The sequence below is a fragment of the Pelophylax lessonae genome (assembly GCF_965119305.1).
Source record: "Pelophylax lessonae genome assembly, chromosome: 4".
Lineage (NCBI taxonomy): Eukaryota > Metazoa > Chordata > Amphibia > Anura > Ranidae > Pelophylax > Pelophylax lessonae.
The window spans coordinates 494674509-494697019 of record NC_138771.1 but is presented as its reverse complement, the minus strand read 5'-3'; the positions used below and the strand labels follow the sequence as shown (position 1 = coordinate 494697019).

Here is a 22511-nt window from a genome sequence, read left to right as displayed (position 1 = left end):
CTGCTTATCAGGGGAGCCTGATTAATTTTTATGCCTGTTGCATGTGTCCAGGGTGTGATTTCATCTGGGCTGAGGGAGTGTCCCCACTGTATCCAAAAGGGGAGCCTGTTGGACAATGGAGGAAACTCAGCCAGTGACACACAGGCTTTTGTAACTATCCCAGTGGGTTGGCACAAACAGTGGTGCATCCTGGGATGTGTTATAAAAGCCAAGGGCACATGTGACAGGGTGTCTTTGGATGGGAAGCCAGGTCCCAGAAGAAGGGTGACATTTGTCTCTCCTTCTGCTGCTGTGGATGGTGGTCACAAGCGGTTGGCCTTGTGAGTCAGGAGTGTGGAACTGAGCCAGAAGGTCCAGGAAAGCTGACTGGTGGAGTTGGAGGCAGAGCAACCTAGGGAAAAACAGTGTTTGTGAGTACCAGGAAGCTTTCCGGGGGTCTGCCCAGAAAGGGGACCACTCCAGTGGAGAGTCATTGGACAGGTGTCAGCACACACAGCAAGTGAGAAAGGGGGTTCCAAGTTAGAACCCTGAAGAGTAATTCAAGCAGGATCATACTTTCTATCTTCACTTCAGTGGCAAGGTGAAGCAGCAGCCTTGCCACACACGACAGCTAGTTGTCCTCAAGATAGTTCATAGTCCAAATAAAAACACAAAAACCAACATCCCCTGGATTGATTATTGACTGAGCTAAGGACTTTCCATGCTAATTATCTGCTATCAGTTGCAAAGGGTAACCCAGGGGAATCCAGAAAGTGTAATTCTCAGCAGTCCCTTAGGGGGCAGTGCTACATGTGCATAAATAAATTCATCCATATACAAAAGAAGTGAATTAATAAAAAAAAATAAAAAAAATTCATAAGCCAACTCCATGTGTAAGGGGATCTACTCCTGCCTTTTGGCCACTAAAGAAACCACCACCAAAATAAAGTCATCAGTGTAATAAATAAACTATAAATAGTCCAAAAACTGTTCACCTGGCTATCCAAATTGATTTGGATCTCCGGTTGCCGGTTTCTGACTACTTTAGTGCACCTTTACCTGACCAGTGAGCACTCAAGTTGCTTAACAGAGATTGTAGCGACACATTATAGGCCCACACACATTCTAGGTTCACTCCTCAGGCAACGCCACCCCAACCCACTAAGCCTGGCTCCAAGATCATTAGAGATGCGCCACAAAATGCAGAATAAATGCCTCTAGTACCGCTTACAACTCGATGTTCCTCCAACATAAGCCGCTCTCATGCAAAAATAGAAAATCCCACAATGCATGAACCTATGTAAATTAAATTTACAAATAGAATGCACACTTACAGTTGGTTTTAAACATCAAGTATATCAAAATCGGTCCACAGATTGCACGCTGCTCCAGGCCACAGACATGCGTGAGGACGTCACTGTCCAAGCTCTGCCACAGAGCATAGTTGAACTATGCAAGAGAGACAGCAACAGGATGTAGGTCAGAGTCTGGGTTATAGTGGCTCCATTCCTCGACATGCAAATAACAGTTTCAGTCTGTATTTATTTTGTGAGTACCGCACAGGGGATCCCCATATTTGGCAATGGATAAGACCAGGCACAGAAGAGCTGAGAAAAAAAACTCCTAATTGCACTTGTGCTACCGATGGCACTAAGGAAAACCAGCAAAACACTTAAGTTAATAGCGGTTCCCCTGCACCAGAGCAAGTCCTATATTGACACTGCGCCCTTCCTCTAATTCTAGCTCACTCTCAGGCCTGCAAAAGATGGCCTATCTGACCAAGCAGATTTATTTAGGCAACAACTTCCTTCAGAAAACCCTTTTTGGTCTCTGAAGGTCCCAAGAAGGAACGTCCTGCTTCCTCTTCTATCATTGCTAGTTGGCTCAGGCAGTTGATTTCCAGAGTATTTGCTTTCAAGGTAAGGGTTACCTCCCTTTCTTATTATGGCACATTCCCCCAGATCCGTCAGTGTTTCTGGGGCCTTTCAGCATTAAGCATCCAATTTGCAGGTTTGCAAAGCAGCCACCTGGTCCTCTGTTCCTTTTTCAAAGTTTTACTAGGTGGATCCCCAAGCCTATGCTGATTCAGTTTGAAGCACCTTGTGACCAAAACCTGCAAGTTTTGGGTCTGTTGACCAATGTTTTTGTTTTTGTTTGCTATGCCGTCGCTCAAGTTGGTTGCTTGGGGACGTCCCATGGTCTATGATTACAAATCTTGGGTCCTGCACTATACAAGTAAGGGCGTTTTCACCCTGGCACTTTTGGTGCACACCCGGGTTCAATTGACGTCGGAATTCGGTTCTTTTTGATGATGTGAACACTGTCTTTGAATTTGGGTGCGCACCCGCGAACCGTACCCGAGTCCACTTAAAAAGGGTGGTCTGGGGTACGGTTCATGTGAACTCCAGTACGGTTCGCTGCTGATGAGAACGCAATCGTACCAAAGTGAGCAATTCTATCCATTTTGGCACCTTCTCGTTCACAGCGGTTGCCAAGCAACATGAGTACGCGCCGGCTGCAGCTTGATGACACAAGTGTACCGCGGTTCGGATACAAAAATAAAATGTAAACAGTCCATCAGGGAGAGGGGGGAGCAATCGAACTCTGGTTCGGACCAGGCAATCGCACCAAGTGTGAAAACACCCTAAGATCATTGGAATTGTGACTTGCCTGTAAATTCCATATTTTGGCGTCCCACAGAGTGGGTGGGGTTTTGTGAGGATGCACTGGGCTGTTCCCTGCAAAGCTTTTGCCAGTGTCATATAACTCATGATCTATGACCACAAGTCCTGTGTTCTGTATTGTACTCCAAGACGTTTAATGTATAAACTAGTCAAAGTGTTCATTTTTTGCCGCTTGTGCCACATATTTACTTCTGTTTGAATGTGTAATATTAGACAAAATGTTGGGAATTCCTCCTTTGGACAGCTGTCACTGGGAAAAAAAAATCAGAAGATTTTCTTACATCCTGTTCCTGTAACCACTGTAAGATGTTGAATTTCACATTTTCTGTGGCAGTGACCAATAGTGAGGGTAAATCTCCACAGCGGGGACACATCAATAAAAAAAAAATAAAAAAAAAAACCTTAGACGTTCTAACCCTTCTATGCCCAAAAACTACAAAATTAGCTAAACATATACAGTAACCACTTACTGACTAGAGACGTACCTGTACGTCGCTATACTTTTTAAGTAGTTACACTGGGATGATGCATGCAGCTGCAGGCATCATCCTGGTACTGTTTTTGGTTTTTTTTTTTTTTTTTTTTTTTTTTTTTAGAGCTGACTCTTGTAAAAGAAAACTTAGCAGCTAACTAGCCTCTGGATTGCCATTACAAGCAGCTGGCGGGGACGTCCCACTTCAGCTATCAACGTCTGAGCATAGAGACGAACCAATACTGGAACCTTGTTTATTTCTATGATATACTGAACTGCAAGCGATGACCTTACCTGACTTCAGGTTTCCTTGGATGTAAACTGTGTCATTTTTTAAAAATGAAAAGCATTTAATCACACCAATCTGGTGATCAAACGCTTTTAAGGGCAGAGGAGGAATTTGGTGTCTTGTAGACCCCAGATCTCTCCATAAAGCATACCTATCACATGCCTATTGCTGTAACAAGGATGTTTACATTCCTTGTGAAGGCAAGAAAAGAGATCACAAAAAAACTGACACTATAAAAATAAAAAGTTTTAGTAAAAAAGTTTGCAGCGTTAAATAAGTAAATGTAAAAACTGTAAAACTGTTCACATCAAAATTAGAAGTGTTCTTCAGCAATGTAGATGTGGCTTTGTGCAGTAAATCACTCATAAGCTGGAACAATCCTCAAATCACCCCTCAGTAGTGGAGCATAGAAAAAAACCTCAAGATATACAACATAGCGCAACTCCATCTCAAGAAGCAAACACTATTTTTAGGGGAGGGTCACACCCATGAAGGAGAGAGGCTGATTAAAGTACTGTTCTAAAAAATCTTACTGCTTCCCCCATGCAATGGACACTCACCAGCTACTGGTGTTCAACCAGCATATAGGTAGTCAGGATAGATATAATCACGGATTTTCTTCCTGCATACACCTGTTCACAGATCACAGCCCAGCTGATGGTGTCAGAGCAGTATCAGGGATCCCAGATCAGCTCACTCGCAGATCTTCACTTATCGGGCACTCGCGACCCAGTTCACTTGCTCTCACAAAGTGGAAGAGAAGATTTGAGGATTATTCCAGTTTGAGTGATTTACTGCACGAAGCTGCATCTATATTGCTGAAGAACTCGTCTAATTTTGATGTGAACAGTTTTACAAGCTAAGTGACTTATTTATTTGGCGCTGCAAACTTTTTTTCTATTTTTTGTTCCAGAACTGTGTCTCATACTTGTTTGTTAGCTGCCATAAACATGTGCGCGGATGCTTTTTTGAAATAAAGTTTTGGTGCCCCCAGTCCCCCTGTACTCGCGTGCAAAGGCACACGTCAGTCCTGGACACACACAAAAAGCGATTATCTCACACGTAACCTATTCCTGCCAATATCAGGTCATTGAGTTTGTCAGATTTTGCTGTCTGTATCATTTGGAGATTTTCCCTCATTCCACTGCTAGAGATGCACCAAGAAGAGAGAAAATTTCTCTAAAGGTCATGAAATCCCGTCTTAGTTCTGTACAGAAAAGAATCTTGAGTTCTGGTGACAATGGTCAACTGCATACAAAGTGTGTAAATCTACCCATTGGTGGGGGGCTCAGATTGGATAAATATCGTAACCAAGGTTCTAGCCCTTCCCCTTGCTATCCAAATTAGATATAGTTTATATGTGAACTCCAGACTCAGCAAATATTGTCCAAGTATTTGAGCTGGAGAGAGTCCAGAGAAGGGCAACTAAACTAATTAGGGGATTGGAAGACCTTAATTATGAAGAGCGTCTGCAATCGCTTGATTTATTCTCCCTGCAGAAGAGACTCCTGAGGGGGGACATGATGGCAATTTTTAAATATCTCAATGGGGATCTCAGCTTAGAAAAAAAGCTGTTCAGTCGAAGGGATTGCATGAGGACTCGAGGGCATACAATGCGATTAGAGGAGAAGCGTTTTAACCTCAGGCAACGTGGGGGGTTCTTTACTGTTAGGGCTACAAGATTGTGGAATTCTCTACCACGAGAGGTGGTTTCTGCGGGTAGTATGGTGGCTTTCAAAAGACTCTTAGACGTACATCTCAAGGATCAGAACATTCAGGGTTTACAGCCACACACACCTACACAGGTTGAACTGGATGGACTATTGTCTTTATTCAACCTCACCTACTATGTAACTATGTAAGTACAAAAGCTGCATGTATCTAAAGACCAGTCACTGTCATGCTCTCTCCTCGTGCAGAGTGTCTGGTCTGGACTCTGCCCCTTCCTGTAGATTTCTTCTGGCAGTATGTAGTGGGTGGAGCCTGCTGGGTCCCTCCCACAGTTCTGCTCTCTGCACAGGCTATGTACAACTTGATAAAGGAAAAGGAATTGGCAGCACTCCAGGTTGAGTCAAAATCCAGATTTCTCTGTCGCTCATTGACAGACGTAGTCCTCGTTGATTAATAACAACTCAGGTTATACTGCCCTCTACAGGAGTAGGACTAGACAGGAAAGAAAACGTTCTGGCCACACCCTAGGGGCAGTCCCAGAGGGTATATCCTTCCTGCTACAGCAGATCAGTTTTTTTTGTCTAGTTAGGAGTAAGGACCTAGATGCCTTGCTAGGATCTTCGGTCCTGGCAGGATTTTTTTCTTAGAAAGATTTTTTAGACCGCTTTTTTTCTCCAGTGTTCCTGTGAGATCTTCAAGCAAGAAAGCTGGAACTGGGCGTCGGGCTGGATGTTGAGATCCAGTGGTCACCCCAGTTCAGCCTACGAGCGCGTGCAGGCCATAGCTCCGCGCTGGGTCGGCCGCGACATAGTCCCACTGGACGGGGACTGACCCTGCGAGTTAAATGTCTCGCTTAAACGCCAATGACCATGAGTCACGGCGTCCGTATTGGTCGATAGCCCTCCCACCCCGGTGGAGAGGGGTACTGTCAGGAGTTGGCGCCCGCCTGGTTCCGGTATGGTGAGTAGTATGTTCCCCCTTTTCCCCCTGACGGGTTTGTGGGGAACGCGGGCCCCTCTCTGAAATGGTAAGGATGGGTCTCCCCTCTATCCTATAACAGGTCACAGATCCCCCTATTTGAGTGTGATTTTTGTGAACAAGAAACCAGGAGGCTTGGTTTGGGAGCTGACTATCTAATGTCATTTCAAAACTGTAAAGATGACTGAAGTCAGTGGCAGTACTAGAATATTACTGTGGTAGCATAAGGTATCCTACCTGTCAGAGGTGTTCACAGGGCGATGTCTATGCATGTATAACTGCAGTCCAGATCGCATTCCTCCAGCAAGGGTAGGCTGCCTTCCGACGGCCCACGGACCGCATGCGGCCCGCCAGGGTCCGGTACCGCCGGCCAGGCTGATCACCATCCAGGGTGAAGTTTGGGGGGCCTATGCACTCCCGCAGGCCGCTAGGCCGAATACAGCATCCCGCAGGCCGCTGCTAGGCCGCCGCTATCCTAACAGGCCACCGCCATTGTCTTGCAGAGCACACAAGGCCGCCATATTGGCGTAGCCTCGTGTCTCCAGCATGGGGGCAGCCATGTTTGAGGTGACCAAACACCTCGTGGAGCCAGGGGGAGGCGCCGGAAGGCGTGTTAAGGGGCGGAGCCGCCTCCTTTACCCAGGAAAAAGGGCCAAAGACTTCCTGTCTGTAACAGGACAGCACTGAGCAAGCTGATGAAAACTTCTGTGCATCAGGGATGAGCCTTGGGGTCTCTCTCTCTCTCTCTGTGGGGTCCAAAAAGGCAGGTAACACTGAGGGGCGCTGTTGCGACTGGGGGATACAAAAAAAAAAAAAGTTTTTTACTTTGTCATTTTTTGTCACTGGCAAATGTCTTGTATAATCATTGACCCTGCCGCATAGGTATCCCCACCTGATCCCCTCAAGGTGGCCGCAGGACCCTCCAGTGCCCCACTTGTTTTTAATGCATTATCGGCAGTTTTGGAGTCTTTGGTATCCCGGGTGGAGGTGGCCTGTCAGGGACGGGGGTCAAGAAGCGACCCCCGCCTACCCCTATTTTTTATCTAATACTTCAGATACGGATTCGGAGCTGGTCAATGCAGCTGCAGGTCCCTCTTATGGGGCTGTTGTCTCAGGTAATGTCTCCTCAGCAGTGAGGAGAACGTTTCTGCCTCCGCCATAGCGCAAGAGTGGTGGATGCACTAGTTGTGTCCGTCCGGGAAACCTTTAGTCTTGAGGTTACACCGGCAGAGGTAGCTGAGACTGAGATTCCTTTTTGGTACTTGTTAGCCTACCAAAAGGGTGAAGGATTTTCCTTTACCCAAATGGGGTAGTTTTGAAACGAACCCCTGTTATTTCCTAACGCATGGCTAGGCGCTATCCGTTTGAGGAATCCCTCTTTAAAGGATAGACGGTACCACCTGCTGTCTTGCCTCAGACTGTTAGGATAAAGAGGACCTCGTAACCAACGAGGACCTTCCCTTTCTGCTCATAAAGAGTTTGTTCGTTCCGTGAGGGCGGACGATAAGGCGAAACCCTACAAAGCCCCTTCAGAGGGTTTTTCAAAGGGCGCTGGTCGGCTAAACAAAAAGTCCGGCTCAGCCAAGCCTGAAGAATACAGCCTGATGCGCCCCTACCCATCTCTGGGGTGGGGGGATGTCTTCACCGTTTGCCAGATCCCCGGACTAAGGGGTTCGCGAGGTCCTATGGTCAGGATACAGGATCGAGTTTCGATCACTTCCACCGGTACGATTCTTCCCTTCTAACATTGAACGGTTTCAGGGGTTCTATTCGAACCTGTTCACAATGCCCAGGAAAGAGGGCAAGGTGCGTCCAATTCTGGACTTGGAATGTTGGATACATCCTGGGCAAGAAAGTTTCTCCTTGCGGAAAAGCTCCAGAAGGTTCAGTCAACGATTCGGATCTTACTGTCCGTCAATTGGCTGGGACGGATGGTGGCCTTCTTAGAGGCAGTACCGTATACCCAGTCTCATACCCGAATTCTCCTGAAGGAGATTCTTTTCTTATGGAATCAGAATTCCGATTTCCTGGACAATCGGATCCGGTTGAGCGAGCGGACCAGGGAGCCTCCGATGCTCAACCAGGGGAAGTCATTCCTTCCGATAGTATCCAGGTTACCAATAGGGTATCGGAACTGAGAGCGATCAGATTTTGTCTGATTTACTCGACCGAGCAGCTCTAGAGCAGCCCGATTCGGATCCAATCGCACAATGCCACGGTCGTGACTTATGTCAAGAAAGGGGCACTTAGAGTGTCCTGGTGGCCATCGAAATGACTAGCATCTTTCGTTGGACGGAACGGTTTGTTCCGGATCTCCCCGCAGTGTTCACTCCGGGGGTGGGAAATCGGCAGGCAGATTATTTCAGCCGTCAGATTCTGGATCAAGGTGTATGGCCTCTTCATCCAGAGGTTTTTCACTAGCTGTCCCTTCATTGGGGCACCCCGGATGTGGATCTGTAGGCACCTTGGCTCAACAGGAAGGTGCGGAGGTTTGTAGCTCGCACCCGCGATCCTCTAGCGGACGCAGCAGAAACGCTGATCGCCCCGTGGGGGCAGTATCAGCTACGGCATGCCTTCCATCCTCTCAAGTTACTGCGGGAACTTCGTCGCAGGATAGAGGTGGAGGAAATTCCAGTTATTCTGGAAATTCTGGACTGACCTCGTCGAGCCTGGTACGCCGACTTGGTGAGGCTAGTCGCGGACGCTTCTTGGAGACTTCCTCTCAGGGAGGATTTGCGGTCTCAGGGACCGATCTTCCATCTTGCTTTACAATCGCTGGCTTAATGGCCTGGCCATTGAGACCCAGGTACTGAAGGACAAGGGAGTGTCAGCTTCAGTTATTCCTACCTCCTAGGTAAAGCAAGGAAAGCGACTTCCAGCACATGGAAGTCTTATATTGCGTGGTGAGAATCCTTTGGATTTCCCCCACATACCTATTCGGTGACCCGAATCTTGGTCTGTCTGCAACAAGGGGTTGAGCAGAAACTGTCCTTGAGCACTATCAAGGGTCAGGTTTCAGCAATCTTCTTTCAGAAACCTTTGGCTAATCATTCCTTGGTGCGGAATTTCATCCAGGGGGTGCGACATCTGGCTCCGCCAGTGCGTGCACCCTTACCGCCTTAGATCTTAATTTAGTGTGGTCGGTTCTTCAGAAACTTCTCTTTGAAGATATTAGGGAGATTCCCTTGCTTACATTATCCCAGAAGGTGGCCTTCTTGGTGGCCATTACTTCTGCACGCAGGGTGTCCGAACTGGCCGCATTATCTTGACGTTCCCCCTATCTGGTGGTTCATAGGGATAAGGTGGTTCTTCTTCCAAATCCATCCTTCCTAAGTGGTTTTCAGAGTTTTCATCTGAATAAAAATATTGTGTTACCTTCCCCGTGTCCTAAGACTAGCCATCCTTGGTAGTTTGCATTACACTCCTTGGATGGGGTTCAGAAGGATACACTTGACTACTACTAACTTGTTTTCGTAAGACAGACTCACTTTTTGTGATCACGGATAGCCCTTGAAGGGGGTTGCCTGTGTCTGCCGCGACCATATCTAGATGGACCAGTCAGACGGTGGTACAGGCTTATTCTATTAAGGGTCGGAATCCTCCGTTCCCTGTTAAGGCGCACTCTACTCGGGCGCCTAGTGTCTCCTGGGTCTTCCGCCATCAGGCGTCAGCGATCCAGGTTTTCAAGGTGATGACTTGATCGTCGGTTCATACCTTTACAACATTTTATAAAGTTGATGTGATGGCATCGTCAGATGCATCTTTTGGCCACAAGGTTCTGCAGGCCGCAATCTGAGGAGACTGTTGGTCTACCTCAAGGGTTTGTTGGGTGTTTCACTTAGGTCTCATCTTTTTGCTCGATGAGTCCTTGATGCTTCTGGTTGGCTCCGGGTTGGGCCTTCTGGATTTTGATTTCTGTTATCCCACCCCTCATTTGTGGTACTGCTTTGGGACGTCCCGAGTTATTAATCAACGAGGACTACGTCTGTCAATGAGCGACAGAGAAAAATGGATTTTTGTAAAATCTTACCATAAAATCCTTTTCTCTTAAGCTCATTGACAGACGTAGTACCCGCCCCTCTGTTTGTTTTTGAGTTGGGTTGGGGTAAATTCTCTAAACACTGCTTTGTGACATAACTGATTTGCTGTAGCAGGAAGTGAGAGGATATACCCTCTGGGACTGCCCCTAGGGTGTGGCCAGAACGTTTTCTTTCCTGTCTAGTCCTACTCCTGTAGAGGGCAGTATAACCCGAGTTGTTGTTAATCAACGAGGACTACGTCTGTCAATGAGCTTAAGAGAAAAGGATTTTACGGTAAGATTTTACAAAAATCCATTTTTATTGACTGGACATCCAAATATGACAATCGTGACAAGGTAGACGCGTTTCACACACTGACTGTGGGCTTAATCATTACATCAGGTAATTCAGTCATCAGGCAATTACACCACCTTGAGCAGTGAGTTCTTGTCTCTTCACAGGCTATGTACAGCCCAGTGATGTTTCACGGCTACTTTTACAAAGTAATATTGAGTTTGCAAAAACATTTGGTGCACACAAATATATGTAAGCTTTTGTGCTGAGGGTTTAGTAATGAGATAATTGTATTGTTGATAGTTTTAGGTAGAGTTATAGTTTCTCAGGACTACCACAGATAAAAGGTCTCTTTATATTTTAGCGAAGGTCTCAGAGGGGTTGTCCTATTTTATTTTGTAATGAATTTTTCATCTAAAATGCAGTCTTTCCTTGCAATAATATAGAATTGCTCTCATTGTCGCTCAACTTTTTGTTTTTTAGACTCTCCACTGCCTTCACCATCATTGCCTCCTCCAACTCTGCAAGCAGAGACTCCGCCCACGCCAGATGTTTCACCAACTACAAATGGAGGGCATGTGACAGTTCTGCCAACCCAGGAGAACCCTCCACCTCCAAGCAGCACGTTGCCTAGTGGTGTGAAGAATGGGGAGAAGCAGTGGACTTCTGAAATTGACAGCCAAGTTGAAAAGGACATGGATCCAAAACCCAGCTCTTTAAATGGTTTTGATGATGCAGCTGTGCCACAAAAGCCAGTTGAGACGCCTAAGCTGAAGGAGTCATTGCTTGGTGCCACCAAAACAGCACTGCAGCCAGTTAAGCACCAAGACCTTACACCGCACCCGCCTTCAGTAAATACTTTTGCACCAAAACACCAAACTGACATGGCTCCTATCTATCCATCTGGTGGTCACAAACCTGGACCTATTATGGACCACAGTTTTGGTTTTCAAAGGCCCCCCGGTTATCAGCCATCCCCATTCTCACCGAGATTTGGGAATGTACACCAACAGCCTCACCAAGCATCATATCCTCGGTTCCACCACCAAGCTGAGGCGTATCCATACCACCACCCACAGCATGCCCAGCAAACATATCAACATTACCAGCGGCCTCCCTATTACACTCAGGAATACCAAAGTTGGCATCATTCTTCCCACCAGGCTCCTCAACACCCAGGAGGCTATTCCCAACCAAGTGGGTCAGTGGCCATTCAGGGCATGGGGGAAATGAGGAATCTTCTAATGTCTCCTCTGCTGGAGGGAGAACCCAGGGCGGTCCCTGGTGACAGCTCCGAAGATGTGGAAGAAAAGAGTGAAGGATCTTTGGAGAGGCCAGAGAGCCCAAAACAATTCCTGGACTTGGACAGTCACAAAAGACAAAGTGGGGGCTTTCCCTATGGTGTACCAAGCAATTGGGGCAGCTCAAACTTCCGACCACCATCCAATATGATGACCCAATCTCGTTACCCACCCCAGCATCACCACCAACCCCATGGGTACCCCCAGCAGCCCTTGCATCCAGCTCGCCACCCTGTGCATGGACAAACCAATGGCCAGCCTAGAATGGTGCCCAATTATCCACACATGGAGAACAGGGGCCATTTCCATGCTGTGATGATGGAGCAGAGAGGGAGCATGCCACAGTTCCAGGAGATGTACCATCAACAAGGGTAAGATTAAAAGCAGAACATTGTTTTACTGGTAGAAACCATTAAAGTCTCTAGACCCAAGAACAACTTACCAGTCCTTAAATGTGGTGGCTACATTGGTTTTCTTTTTTCAGGCGGAGAACATTTTCAGCATGTACGGGAAAATTCCGTTTTATCCTGTGAGAATTCTAGTGTCTTTTAACTTCCTGATTACTGAACTGAAAACTCGAACAATGCTATCGCATTTCCCAACTATCTTCTGTGAACTCCGCATCACCAGAATTACTGCAATTCAGACTTAGGCTGGCCATGCATTTTACAATTCTTTTGAACAATTTTCCTTTAGATTTACCAAAACCATATAATAGGAGTTCACACCTAAACACTTTCAATTTGTATGCAGTCAGGCAGGCCCTTGCACTACGTAGTTGAAAGTAAGTCTAAAGAAAATTTAAATATAAAAATATTGTATAATGTATGGCCAGCCTTAGAATTGGCTAACCGTTCGAATCATTGCTACAAAATAGTTCAAATGTGACATAGTCCTAAATTTGCACTCCATGTAGATAATTTTTTTTTTTTTTTTTTTTTAATGCAGTTCTCTATTTGTTGAACAATGAAGTTTTAATTAGACAGTATAAGTACCCGAATCTGTCTAATTTTGGTTTCATGTATAATGTCATCTAACACTGGGAGCTTACAGGTTAGAAGAGAGAGCAGACTGGTTATTGTCCTTCATTGTCCGTTCAGCAGGATCGGGGTAGATCCTGGTCTGAGGTGTATTGCTTATGAATTGGAGGATCAGGGACTTGACTGTGCAGTGCAGAAGGGGCTTCAGGTGCATAAGACTGGGAGAACAGAATGCCTCCCACGACGCAAAATTATGTTGCTTGTCTAATGTTTTTTTACTCCAGCTCAGTTTTTTTCATTTAGTACGAATAATATCGCCACCAGGTGTCAGTCAGATATTTTGTACGCCATAAAAAGCTTTGCTCCCTTCCTTTGGGTAATTGGAAACAATACACGAGGAAACATTGAAAGTGGGTTTTTAAAGGCAAATGGCAGCGATTTTATGGGAAGGCAGATGATTTTTCCAGTCATAGCTGTGAGCTGGGCAAGAAGAGCCACACGTTTCAGTACAGAGCCATTACAAATCATACGGTACTATTTTGTGTACAGTACAGCCCTGCCTAAGAGCTTTGAGATAATACCATTATTAATTTTCCCAAAGTTTGCTGCTTCAGTGGGTTTAGATCTTTTTGTCAGATGTTACTATGGTATACTAAAGTATACAAACATTTCATAAGTGTCAAAGGTTTTTATTGACCATTACATTAAGTTTAAGCAAAGAGTCAATATTTGCAGTGTTGATCCTTCTGCAGTTCCCCCTGGCATGTTGTTAATCGGCTTCTGGGCCACATCCTGACTGATGGCAGCCCCTTCTTGCATGTTCAATGCTTGGAGTTTTTTTTGCATTTGTGGGGTTCTTTTGTTCACCTGCCTCTTGAGGATTGACCACAAGTTCTCAGTGCCATTAAGGTTTGGGGAGTTTCCTGGCCATGGACCCAAAGTTTCAATGTTTGTTCCCCAAGCCCCTTGGGTATCACCTTTGCCTTATGGCAAGGTGCTACATCGTACTGCAAAGGGCATTGTTCATCACCAAACTCTTCTTGGATGGTTGGGAGGAGTTGCTCTCAGGATGTTTTTGTACCATTCTTTATCGATGGCTGTGGTGTTGGGAAAAATGTGAGCGGGCTCACTCCCTTGGCTGAGAAGAAACCCCAAATGGTCTCAGAATGCTTTACTATCGGCATGACACAGGACTGATGGTAGCGCTCACCTTTTCTTCTCAGGACAAGGGTTTTTCCAGATGCCCCAAACAATCGGAAAGGGGATTCATCAGAGAAAATGACTTTACCGCAGTCCGATCCCTGTACTTTTTTCAGAATATCAGTCTGTCCCAGGTGTTATTTCTAGAGAGAAATGACTTTGCTGCCCTTCTTGACACCAGGCCATCCTCCAAAAGGCTTCTCCTCACTGTGCGTGCAGATGCATTCATACCTGCCTACTGCCATTCCTGAGCAAGCTCTGCACTGGTGCTGCTCCGTTCCCACATCTGAATCAACTGTAGGAGGTGATCCTGGTTCTTGCTGGGCTTTCTTGTGTTCCCTGAAGCCTTCTTCACAATTGCAGTGGAAATGCTTTTCTATGGGATTAATTTTCATGGCAAAGAGGGACTTTGCAATTAATCGCAATTCATCTGATCACTCTTCATAACATTCTGGAGTATATGCAAATTGCCATCATAAAAACTGAGGCAGCAGACTTTCTGAAAATGTATTATTTTTGTCATTCTCGAAACTTTAGGCCACAGCTGTAAGTAAAATCCCAAATCTTCCCAAAGATTACCAGGGCTGTGTGATCATACAAAATGTTTTTAACCACTTTCCACCCAAGGACGTACAGTGGTTATACCGGGATGATGCCTGCACCTACAGGCATCATCCTGGTGCCATGATTATCAGCCGGCGATTCTGTAGAAGTTATCTCAGTGGCTAATTAGCCTCTCCATCACTTCTGCGGGTGGTGGAAGAGGGTCCCACCCCCCTCCCGCTGCTGCCTCTCCCGGGTTCTCCGGTCCCATCACGGAGGCCGAGAGCGAATCGGTCAGCGGCAAAGGCTGCCTGGGACAGAGAGAGAACTGACATGGTTTTCCTCTGTAACCCTGGAAACCGGGAGCGACGAGTATTCGTCACTTCCGGCTCCGCTCCTTTGTTTACCTGGCCACCAGAGGCCAGAGAAGCAGCCAGTCGGACCAATCTTTTTTCCGATCAGCTGCATTGGGGGGGGGGGGGGGCAGAGAAGAGATTTGACCCCAAATCTCTCCATAAAGAGGTTCTCTCATGGCCCATGCTATCACAAGGGAAGTTGTTCATCCCTTCTAATAGCAAAGTTTGTACAAAAAGTAAAAAAATTAAATTTGTATAAAATAAAAAAACTAAATTTGAAGCGCCACCGTTCCACCATGCTTACGTGCAAATGCGAATGCATGCGTTACTTCCGCACGCATATGTAAACGTAGTTTTCCGCCATTCCACGGGCAGACGCAATTTTAAAGTGTGACATGTTAGGTATCCATTTACTCGACATAACATCATCTTTCACATTCTACAAAAAAAGGGCTAACTTTACTGTTTAAAAAAAAAAATTGCGTTTGAAAAACGCCGTGACATGCTGTGTGACAAAAAATTGCAACACACACCATTTTATTCTATATTTCTGTCGCTCATTGACAGACGCAGTCCTCTGGATTAATATCAAATTGGGTTATACTGCCCTCTACAGGAGTAGGACACTAGGCAGAAGGAAAACGTTCTGGCCACACCTTAGGGGCAGTCCCAGAGGGTATATCCTCTCTCTCCCTGCTACAGGATGTCAGTTTTTTTCTGTCTAGTTAGGAGTAAGGACCTAAGTTCCTTGCTGGGATCTTTGGTCCTGGCAAGATTTTTTAGAAAAACATTTTTTTTAGGGCAGCTTTTTTTCTCCAGTTGTTCCTGTGAGATCTTCAAGCAAGTATGCTGAAACTGGGCGATGGGCTGGATGTTGAGATCCAGTGGTCACCCCAGTCAGCCTACGAGCGCGTGCAGGCCCTAGCTCCGCGCTGGGTCGGCCGCGACATAGTCCCACTGGACGGGGACTGACCCTGCGAGTTAAACGTCTCGCCGGGATGCCGATGACCAGTTGGTAACTGAGTCACGGCGTCCGTATTGGTCGACAGCCCCCCCACCTCGGTGGAAAGGGGTTCTGTCAGGAGTTGGCGCCCGCCTGTTCCGGTATGGTGAGTAAAATGTTCCCCCCTCTCCCCCTGACGGGTTTGTGGGTGGACGCGGGCCCCTCCCTGGGATGATCGGACCCTCATGATCCTGGATCCCAACTCTATCCTATAACAGGTCACAGATCCCCCTTTTTGAGGGTGATTTGGTGAATAAGAACCAGGGGGCTTGGTTTGGGAGCTGACGATCCGAAGTCACTGTATGAGTGGGCACTGTAAAGGGACCATGACTGAAGTCAGTGGCTGGCATTACTGTTAGGATGGCCATGTAAGAGGGTGATATGATCCTACCTGATACATAAGGTTGCAATGCCTAGACTACCGCCATCCGCCACCACCATCCTCCCGCAGGCCGATGCCTGCCTTCCGCAGGCCACAGGATATAGCAGTCGCTGCCATCTTTCCACAGAGACCGCCGCCATCCTCCCACAGGTCGCACGGGGACGCCATCTTGGCGTAGCCTCGTGTCTCCGGCATGGGGGGTGGCCATCTTGGAGATGACCAAGCTACCTCGAGGAGTAGCATGGGAAGCGCCGGAAGGCGTGGAAAGGGGCGGAGCCGCCTCCTTTACCCGGAAAAACGATCCAAAAGACTTCCTGTCTGTAAGAGACAGCGCTGAGAGCAGGTTGGTGAAACTTCTGTGCATTAGGTGGTGAGCCCTTGGGGTCTCTCTCTCTCTCTCGCTCTCTCTCTGTGGGGTCCAAAGCAGGTAACACTGAGGGGCGCTGTTGCGCTGGGGGATTACAAAAAAAAAAAAATTTTTCTTTGCAATTATTTTTTGTTTGCTGGCAAGTGTCTTGAATAATCATGGACCCTGCCACACATGTATCCCCACCTGATCCCCTCGAGGTGGCCGCAGGACCCTCCAGTACCCCACTTGTGATTTGATGCATTATCAGCAGTTTTGGAGTCTTTGGTATCCCGGGTGGAGGTGGCCTGTCAGGGACGGGGGTCAAGAAAGCGACCCCCGCCTACCCCTATTTCATCTGACACTTCAGATACGGATTCTGAGCTGGTCACTGCAGCTGCAGGTCCCTCTTCTGGGGCTGCTGTCTCGGGTACGGTCTCCTCAGACAGTGAGGAGGACGTTTCGGCCTCCGCCATAGCGCAAGAAGAAGCGTTGGTGGACGCACTAGTCATGTCTGTCCGGGAAACCTTAAGTCTTGAGGTTACACCGGCAGAGGTAGCTGACACTGAAATTCCCTTTGGTACCAGCAAGCCTACTAAGATGGCGAAGGTTTTTCCCTTGCCCAAATGTTTTGGTAATCTAATTAAAGAAGAATGGGATCATCCGAAACGAACCCCTGCTATTTCCAAACGCATTGCTAGGCGCTATCCGTTTCAGGAATCCCTCCTTAAAAAATGGACGGTACCACCAGTGGTGGACCCACCGATTTCCAGGCTAAATAAAGCCACTGTTATCCCGTTGGAGGATGCTCCGTCCTTTAGGGATCCGGTGGATCGAAAAGTGGAAGCGGAATCCCGCTCCATTTTTTCCCTGATAGGGTCAACATTTAGGCCAGTGGTTGCCATTGGTTTAGTTTCACAAACATTGTCAGAATGGACCAAATTGTTACGCCGGGACATAAAGGGGAGAAGTATCCCCCCGGCAGTATCAGATTTGCTGGAGCAGATTATACAAGGGTTACAGTACATCTGTGACGCCGCCCTGGACGCCACTCCCTTGCTAGGGCGTGCATCGGTTTCAGCAGTGGTCCTCAGACGCGTGTTGTGGTTAAAGTGCTGGTCGGCGGATCAAGGTTCCAAAAAAGCTTTGGCTAATCTCACCTTGGATGAGATTATAAAGGATCTCACTGGGGGCAAGAGCACTTTTTTGCCACAGACTGCTAAGGGTAAAGGACCTCGTAACAGGCGAGGACCTTCCTTTTCCGCTCACAAAAAGTTTGTTCATTCCGCTGGGGCGGGCGATAAAGGGAAGCCCTCCAAAGCCCCTTCAGGGGGTTTCAAAGGGCGCTGGTCGGGTAAACAAAAGTCCGGCTCAGCCAAACCTGAAGATAAGACCAATACAGCCTGAAGGTGCGCCCCCACCCATCTCTGGGGTGGGGGGACATCTTCACCGGTTTCCGGATCCATGGCTTTCCAGAATCCCGGACTAAGGGGTTCGCGAGGTCATACGGTCGGGATACAAGATCGAGTTTCGATCACTTCTACCGGTGCGATTCTTCCTTCCAACATTCAACTATCCCCGGATCGCTTAAAAGCTTTGTGGGGGGCAGTAATGGATTTGATGCAACAGGGAGCGGCAGTTCCCGCTCCTTGAGCAGAACGTTTTCTTCACTTTTCCCAAAGATCATTCCTAGTTCCCAACAGGAGATTGAACTATCTGGTCCTGGGACTGATGGTGGCCTTCTTAGAGGCAGTACCGTATGCCCAGTCTCATACCCGAATTCCCCAAAAGGAGATTCTTTTCAGATGGAATCGGAATCCCGATTCTCTGGACAATCGGATCCGGTTGAGCGAGCGGACCAGGGAGTCTCTGGTCTGGTGGCTTCGGTCTCCGATGCTCAGAGCGATCAGACTTTGTCTGATTTACTGGACAAAGCAGCTTCAGGGCAACCCGGTTTGGATCCAGTCAGACAAGGCCACGGCCGTGGCTTATGTCAATCACCAAGGGGGCACCAAGAGTGCTCTGGCGGCCATAGAAGTGGCCAGCATTCTTCATTGGGCGGAACGGTTTGTTCCGGCTCTCTCCGCGGTATTCACTCGGGGGGTGGAAAATCGGCAGCAGATTCTCAGCCATCAGATTCTGGATCAAGGGGTATGGCCTCTTCATCCAGAGGTATTTCACCAGCTGTGCATTAATTGGGGCACCCCGGAGGTGGATCTGTTGGCAGCTCGGCTCAACAGGAAGGTGCGGAGGCTTGTAGCCCGCTCCCGAGATCCTCGAGCGGACGCAGCAGACGCGCTGGTCGCCCCGTGGGGACAGTATCAGCTACTGTATGTCTTCCCTCCTCTCAAGTTGCTGCCGAAACTTCTTCGCAGGATAGAGGTGGAGGGAATTCCAGTTATCCTGGTAGCTCCAGACTGACCTTGTAGACCCGGGTACACCGACTTGGTCAGGCTGGTCGCGGATGCTCCTTGGAGACTTCTCTCAGGGAGGATCTGCGGTCTCAGGGACCGATCTTCCATCCTGCTTTACAATCGCTGGCTTTAACGGCCTGGCTATTGAGACTCAGGTGCTGAATGACAAGGGATTGTCGACTTCAGTTATTCCTACTTTAATTAAAGCAAGGAAAGCGACTTCCAGAAAAGTCTATCATCGCACATGGAGGTCTTATATTGCGTGGTGTGAATCCTTTGGTTTTCCTCCACGTGCCTATTCAGTGACCCGAATCTTGGCTTTTCTGCAACAGGGGGTTGAGCAGAAGCTGGCCTTGAGTACTGTCAAGGGTCAGGTTTCAGCGTTGGCAATTTTCTTTCAGAAACCTTTGGCTACCCATTCCTTGGTGCGGAATTTCATCCAGGGTGTGCGGCACCTGGCTCCGCGCGCCCTTACCGCCCTGGGATCTTAATCTGGTGTTGTCGGTTCTTCAGAAACCTCCCTTTGAAGATATCAGGGAGATTCCCTTGCTTACGTTATCCCAGAAGGTGGCCTTCTTGGTGGCCATTACTTCTGCACGCAGGGTGTCAGAACTGGCTGCATTATCTTGTCGTTCCCCATATCTGGTGGTTCATAGGGATAAGGTGGTTCTTCGTCCGAATCCATCCTTCCTTCCTAAAGTGGTTTCAGAGTTTCATCTGAATGAAGATATTGTGTTACCTTCCCTGTGTCCTAAGCCCAGTCATCCTCGGGAGTTTGCGTTACATTCCTTGGATGTGGTTCGGGCAATCAGGGTATACTTGAAAACTACGGACTCGTTTCGTAAGACGAAGGGGTTGCCTGCATCTGCTGCGACTATCTCCAAATGGATCAGGCAGACGGTGGTACAGGCTTATTCTATTAAGGGTCGGAATCCTCCGTTCCCTGTTAAGGCGCACTCCACTCGGGCGCTTAGCGCTTCCTGGGCCTTCCGCCATCAGGCGTCAGTGGTCCAGGTTTGCAAGGCGGCTACCTGGTCGTCGGTTCATACCTTTACAAAATTTTATAAAGTTGATGTGATGGCATCGTCTGATGCCTCTTTTGGCCGCAAGGTTCTGCAGGCCGCAATTTGAGGAGACTGTTGGTCTACCTCGAGGGATTTTTTCTGTTGGGTTTTCAGTTGAGTCTCATCCTTTTGTCTGATGAGCCTTTAAAACTTCTAGTTGGCGCCGGTTGGGCCTTCTAGATTGGATTTTGATTTCTGTTATCCCACCCCTCATGAATGGATTTTTGTAAAATCTTACCGTAAAGTTTCTCTTAAGCTCATTGACAGACGCAGTACCCGCCCCTCTACTTTTGAGTTGGGTTGGGTTAAATTCTCTGACACTGCTTTGTGACATAACTGACATCCTGTAGCAGGGAGAGAGAGGATATACCCTCTGGGACTGCCCCTAAGGTGTGGCCAGAACGTTTTCCTTCTGCCTAGTGTCCTACTCCTGTAGAGGGCAGTATAACCCAATTTGATATTAATCAAGAGGACTGCGTCTGTCAATGAACTTAAGAGAAAAGGATTTTACGGTAAGATTTTACAAAAATCCATATATATATATATATATATATATATATATATATATATATATATATATATATATATATATATATATTTATTATATTATTAAGCCAGCTGTTGCATAAAAGTAGATCAAGGTATAAGGGGGGACATTTGGGACTTTAGATGAGGTGTGCAGATAATATGATACATAGACATACAAATCAATAAAAGTTAGAGGCGGGTCTAACATAATGGTACAAAAGCAATTTAATTGTAAGATCAAAAATACATAGAATGACATTAGGGCATAACTGTAAATAGGACAATAGATAAATGGTGTATTGGCAGACCAAATACATGAATAAATAAATAAGTAGAGAGGCTGACTGGTTGTAAACTGAAATGGAGCACTGTAATCCATGAGCATATAGGATCCAAAGGTATAAAGGTATAGGATGCACCACAAACAAGCTCTACGCGTTACGGAATACGTTCCACTTCCTCGGGAGCAGGTGCAACACATTGCTGTAGAAAAGAGAGAATCCTTTTAAAGCAGCATGTAAAATAATGATAATAATACTTATAAAATCATAGGGAAGGGATATGATTATCCCTAGCCTGGGATGTCTCCGGCCAGTGTACTCAGTCAAGCCTAATGTCAGCATTACATGGTGAAAACACCAGAGATCCCTGGGAAACATCTTGGTCGGGAACTGAAGAAACCGAATCCATGGCCACCAGGGCACATAAACTAACCAGATAGTTGAAGATCTCAGGAGAATACCACCAGAAAATTCTGTAGACAAAATATATAGTGTAAAAGGGGTTGATAATAAATAGAAATGAATTAAACTGGTGCTAGAGTGAAATATAGGTAAGTGGAATTGATTCAGAGGACCCATGAGCAGGAAGACAAGATACTATAGTATTTACGTATATATCTCCTTATCCCCCCCCCCTTTTTCCCATATATGTATATATGTATGTTTGGGGGTTCCAAGTAATTTTCTAGCAAAAAAAAATAGATTTTTACATGTAGGAGCGAAGTGTCCGAATAGGCTTGGGAAGGAGGTAGATAATAAACACATCAAAAGAAAAACACGGCTAAAACATATCTACTACCCTATCAAAAAAATCCTAATTCTATTGTGGCACTACCTTGCTGGGCAAGAAGAGCCACACGTTTCAGTACTTTGTATTGTAACTTTGATGTTGGAATCAGGTATACACATAAAGTGATAACGGCAAACAAAAAAAAATTTGATGATGCAGGTAATTTAAACCGTTATGTTCGTTAATTATAAAACACCTTCACCATGAAAATATAATTACAAAAAATTCAAACCAGTCTCTTAATAGTGTTCCACTGTTATCTTAATTATGATTGAAAACACCTCTTCTAAATTCCCCTTGTGCCAATCACACCATGCTCTTTATGTTCTCACTTTAAAGGGGTTGTAAAGTCAGAAGGTTTTTTATGTTAACGCATTCTGGACATAAAAGCCTTCTGTGTGCCGCAGCTCCACTTACCCGAGGTCTCTCTCTGTCTAGCGATGTCCACCAGTGTCTCAGGCGTCCAATATTCTTCCTCCTGATTGGCTGAGACACAGCAGCGGCGCCATTGGCTGCAGTCAGTCAGCTAGCCAATCAGGAGAGAGAGAGAGGGGCGGGGCTAGGCTGCATGTCTGAATGGACACCAGGAGCTGTGACTCGGCTCGGTTGCCCCAATGGGCACCCAACAGGAGGGAGGGGCCAGAAGAGGGACCCAAGAAGAGGAGGGTCAGGGCTACTCTGCACAAAACAGTTTGCAACAGAGCAGGTAAGTAGAACATGTTGGTGTTTTTTTTTTTTTTTTCCTATAAGAATAACAGACTTTAAATTCTGACCCTTATGTCATATATCAATGGGAAAGCTCATATGTCAAATGAACATTCCCCACCAGGGGGCAGAATACCTCAGCATTCTTCCTGTTAACATTCCCAGGGATATACTGTTCCCCTTCAAGGATCTTCTATTCAAAATGCCTCTCAATGCCAGTTTGTTTCATTAC

At 46.8% G+C, this 22511-nt stretch overlaps 1 protein-coding gene across 1 annotated transcript in view; it reads left to right on the top strand.

Moving 5' to 3' along the window:
• Positions 1-22511, top strand: part of CECR2 (CECR2 histone acetyl-lysine reader) — a gene marked incomplete at its 5' end in the record, with an annotated part of 123505 nt that overhangs the window by 90048 nt on the left and 10946 nt on the right. Inside the window, one exon of the mRNA XM_082252707.1 lies at positions 10870-12058. Coding sequence (XP_082108833.1) covers positions 10870-12058 — 1189 coding nt within the window. The remainder of the gene's footprint in view (positions 1-10869; positions 12059-22511) is intronic.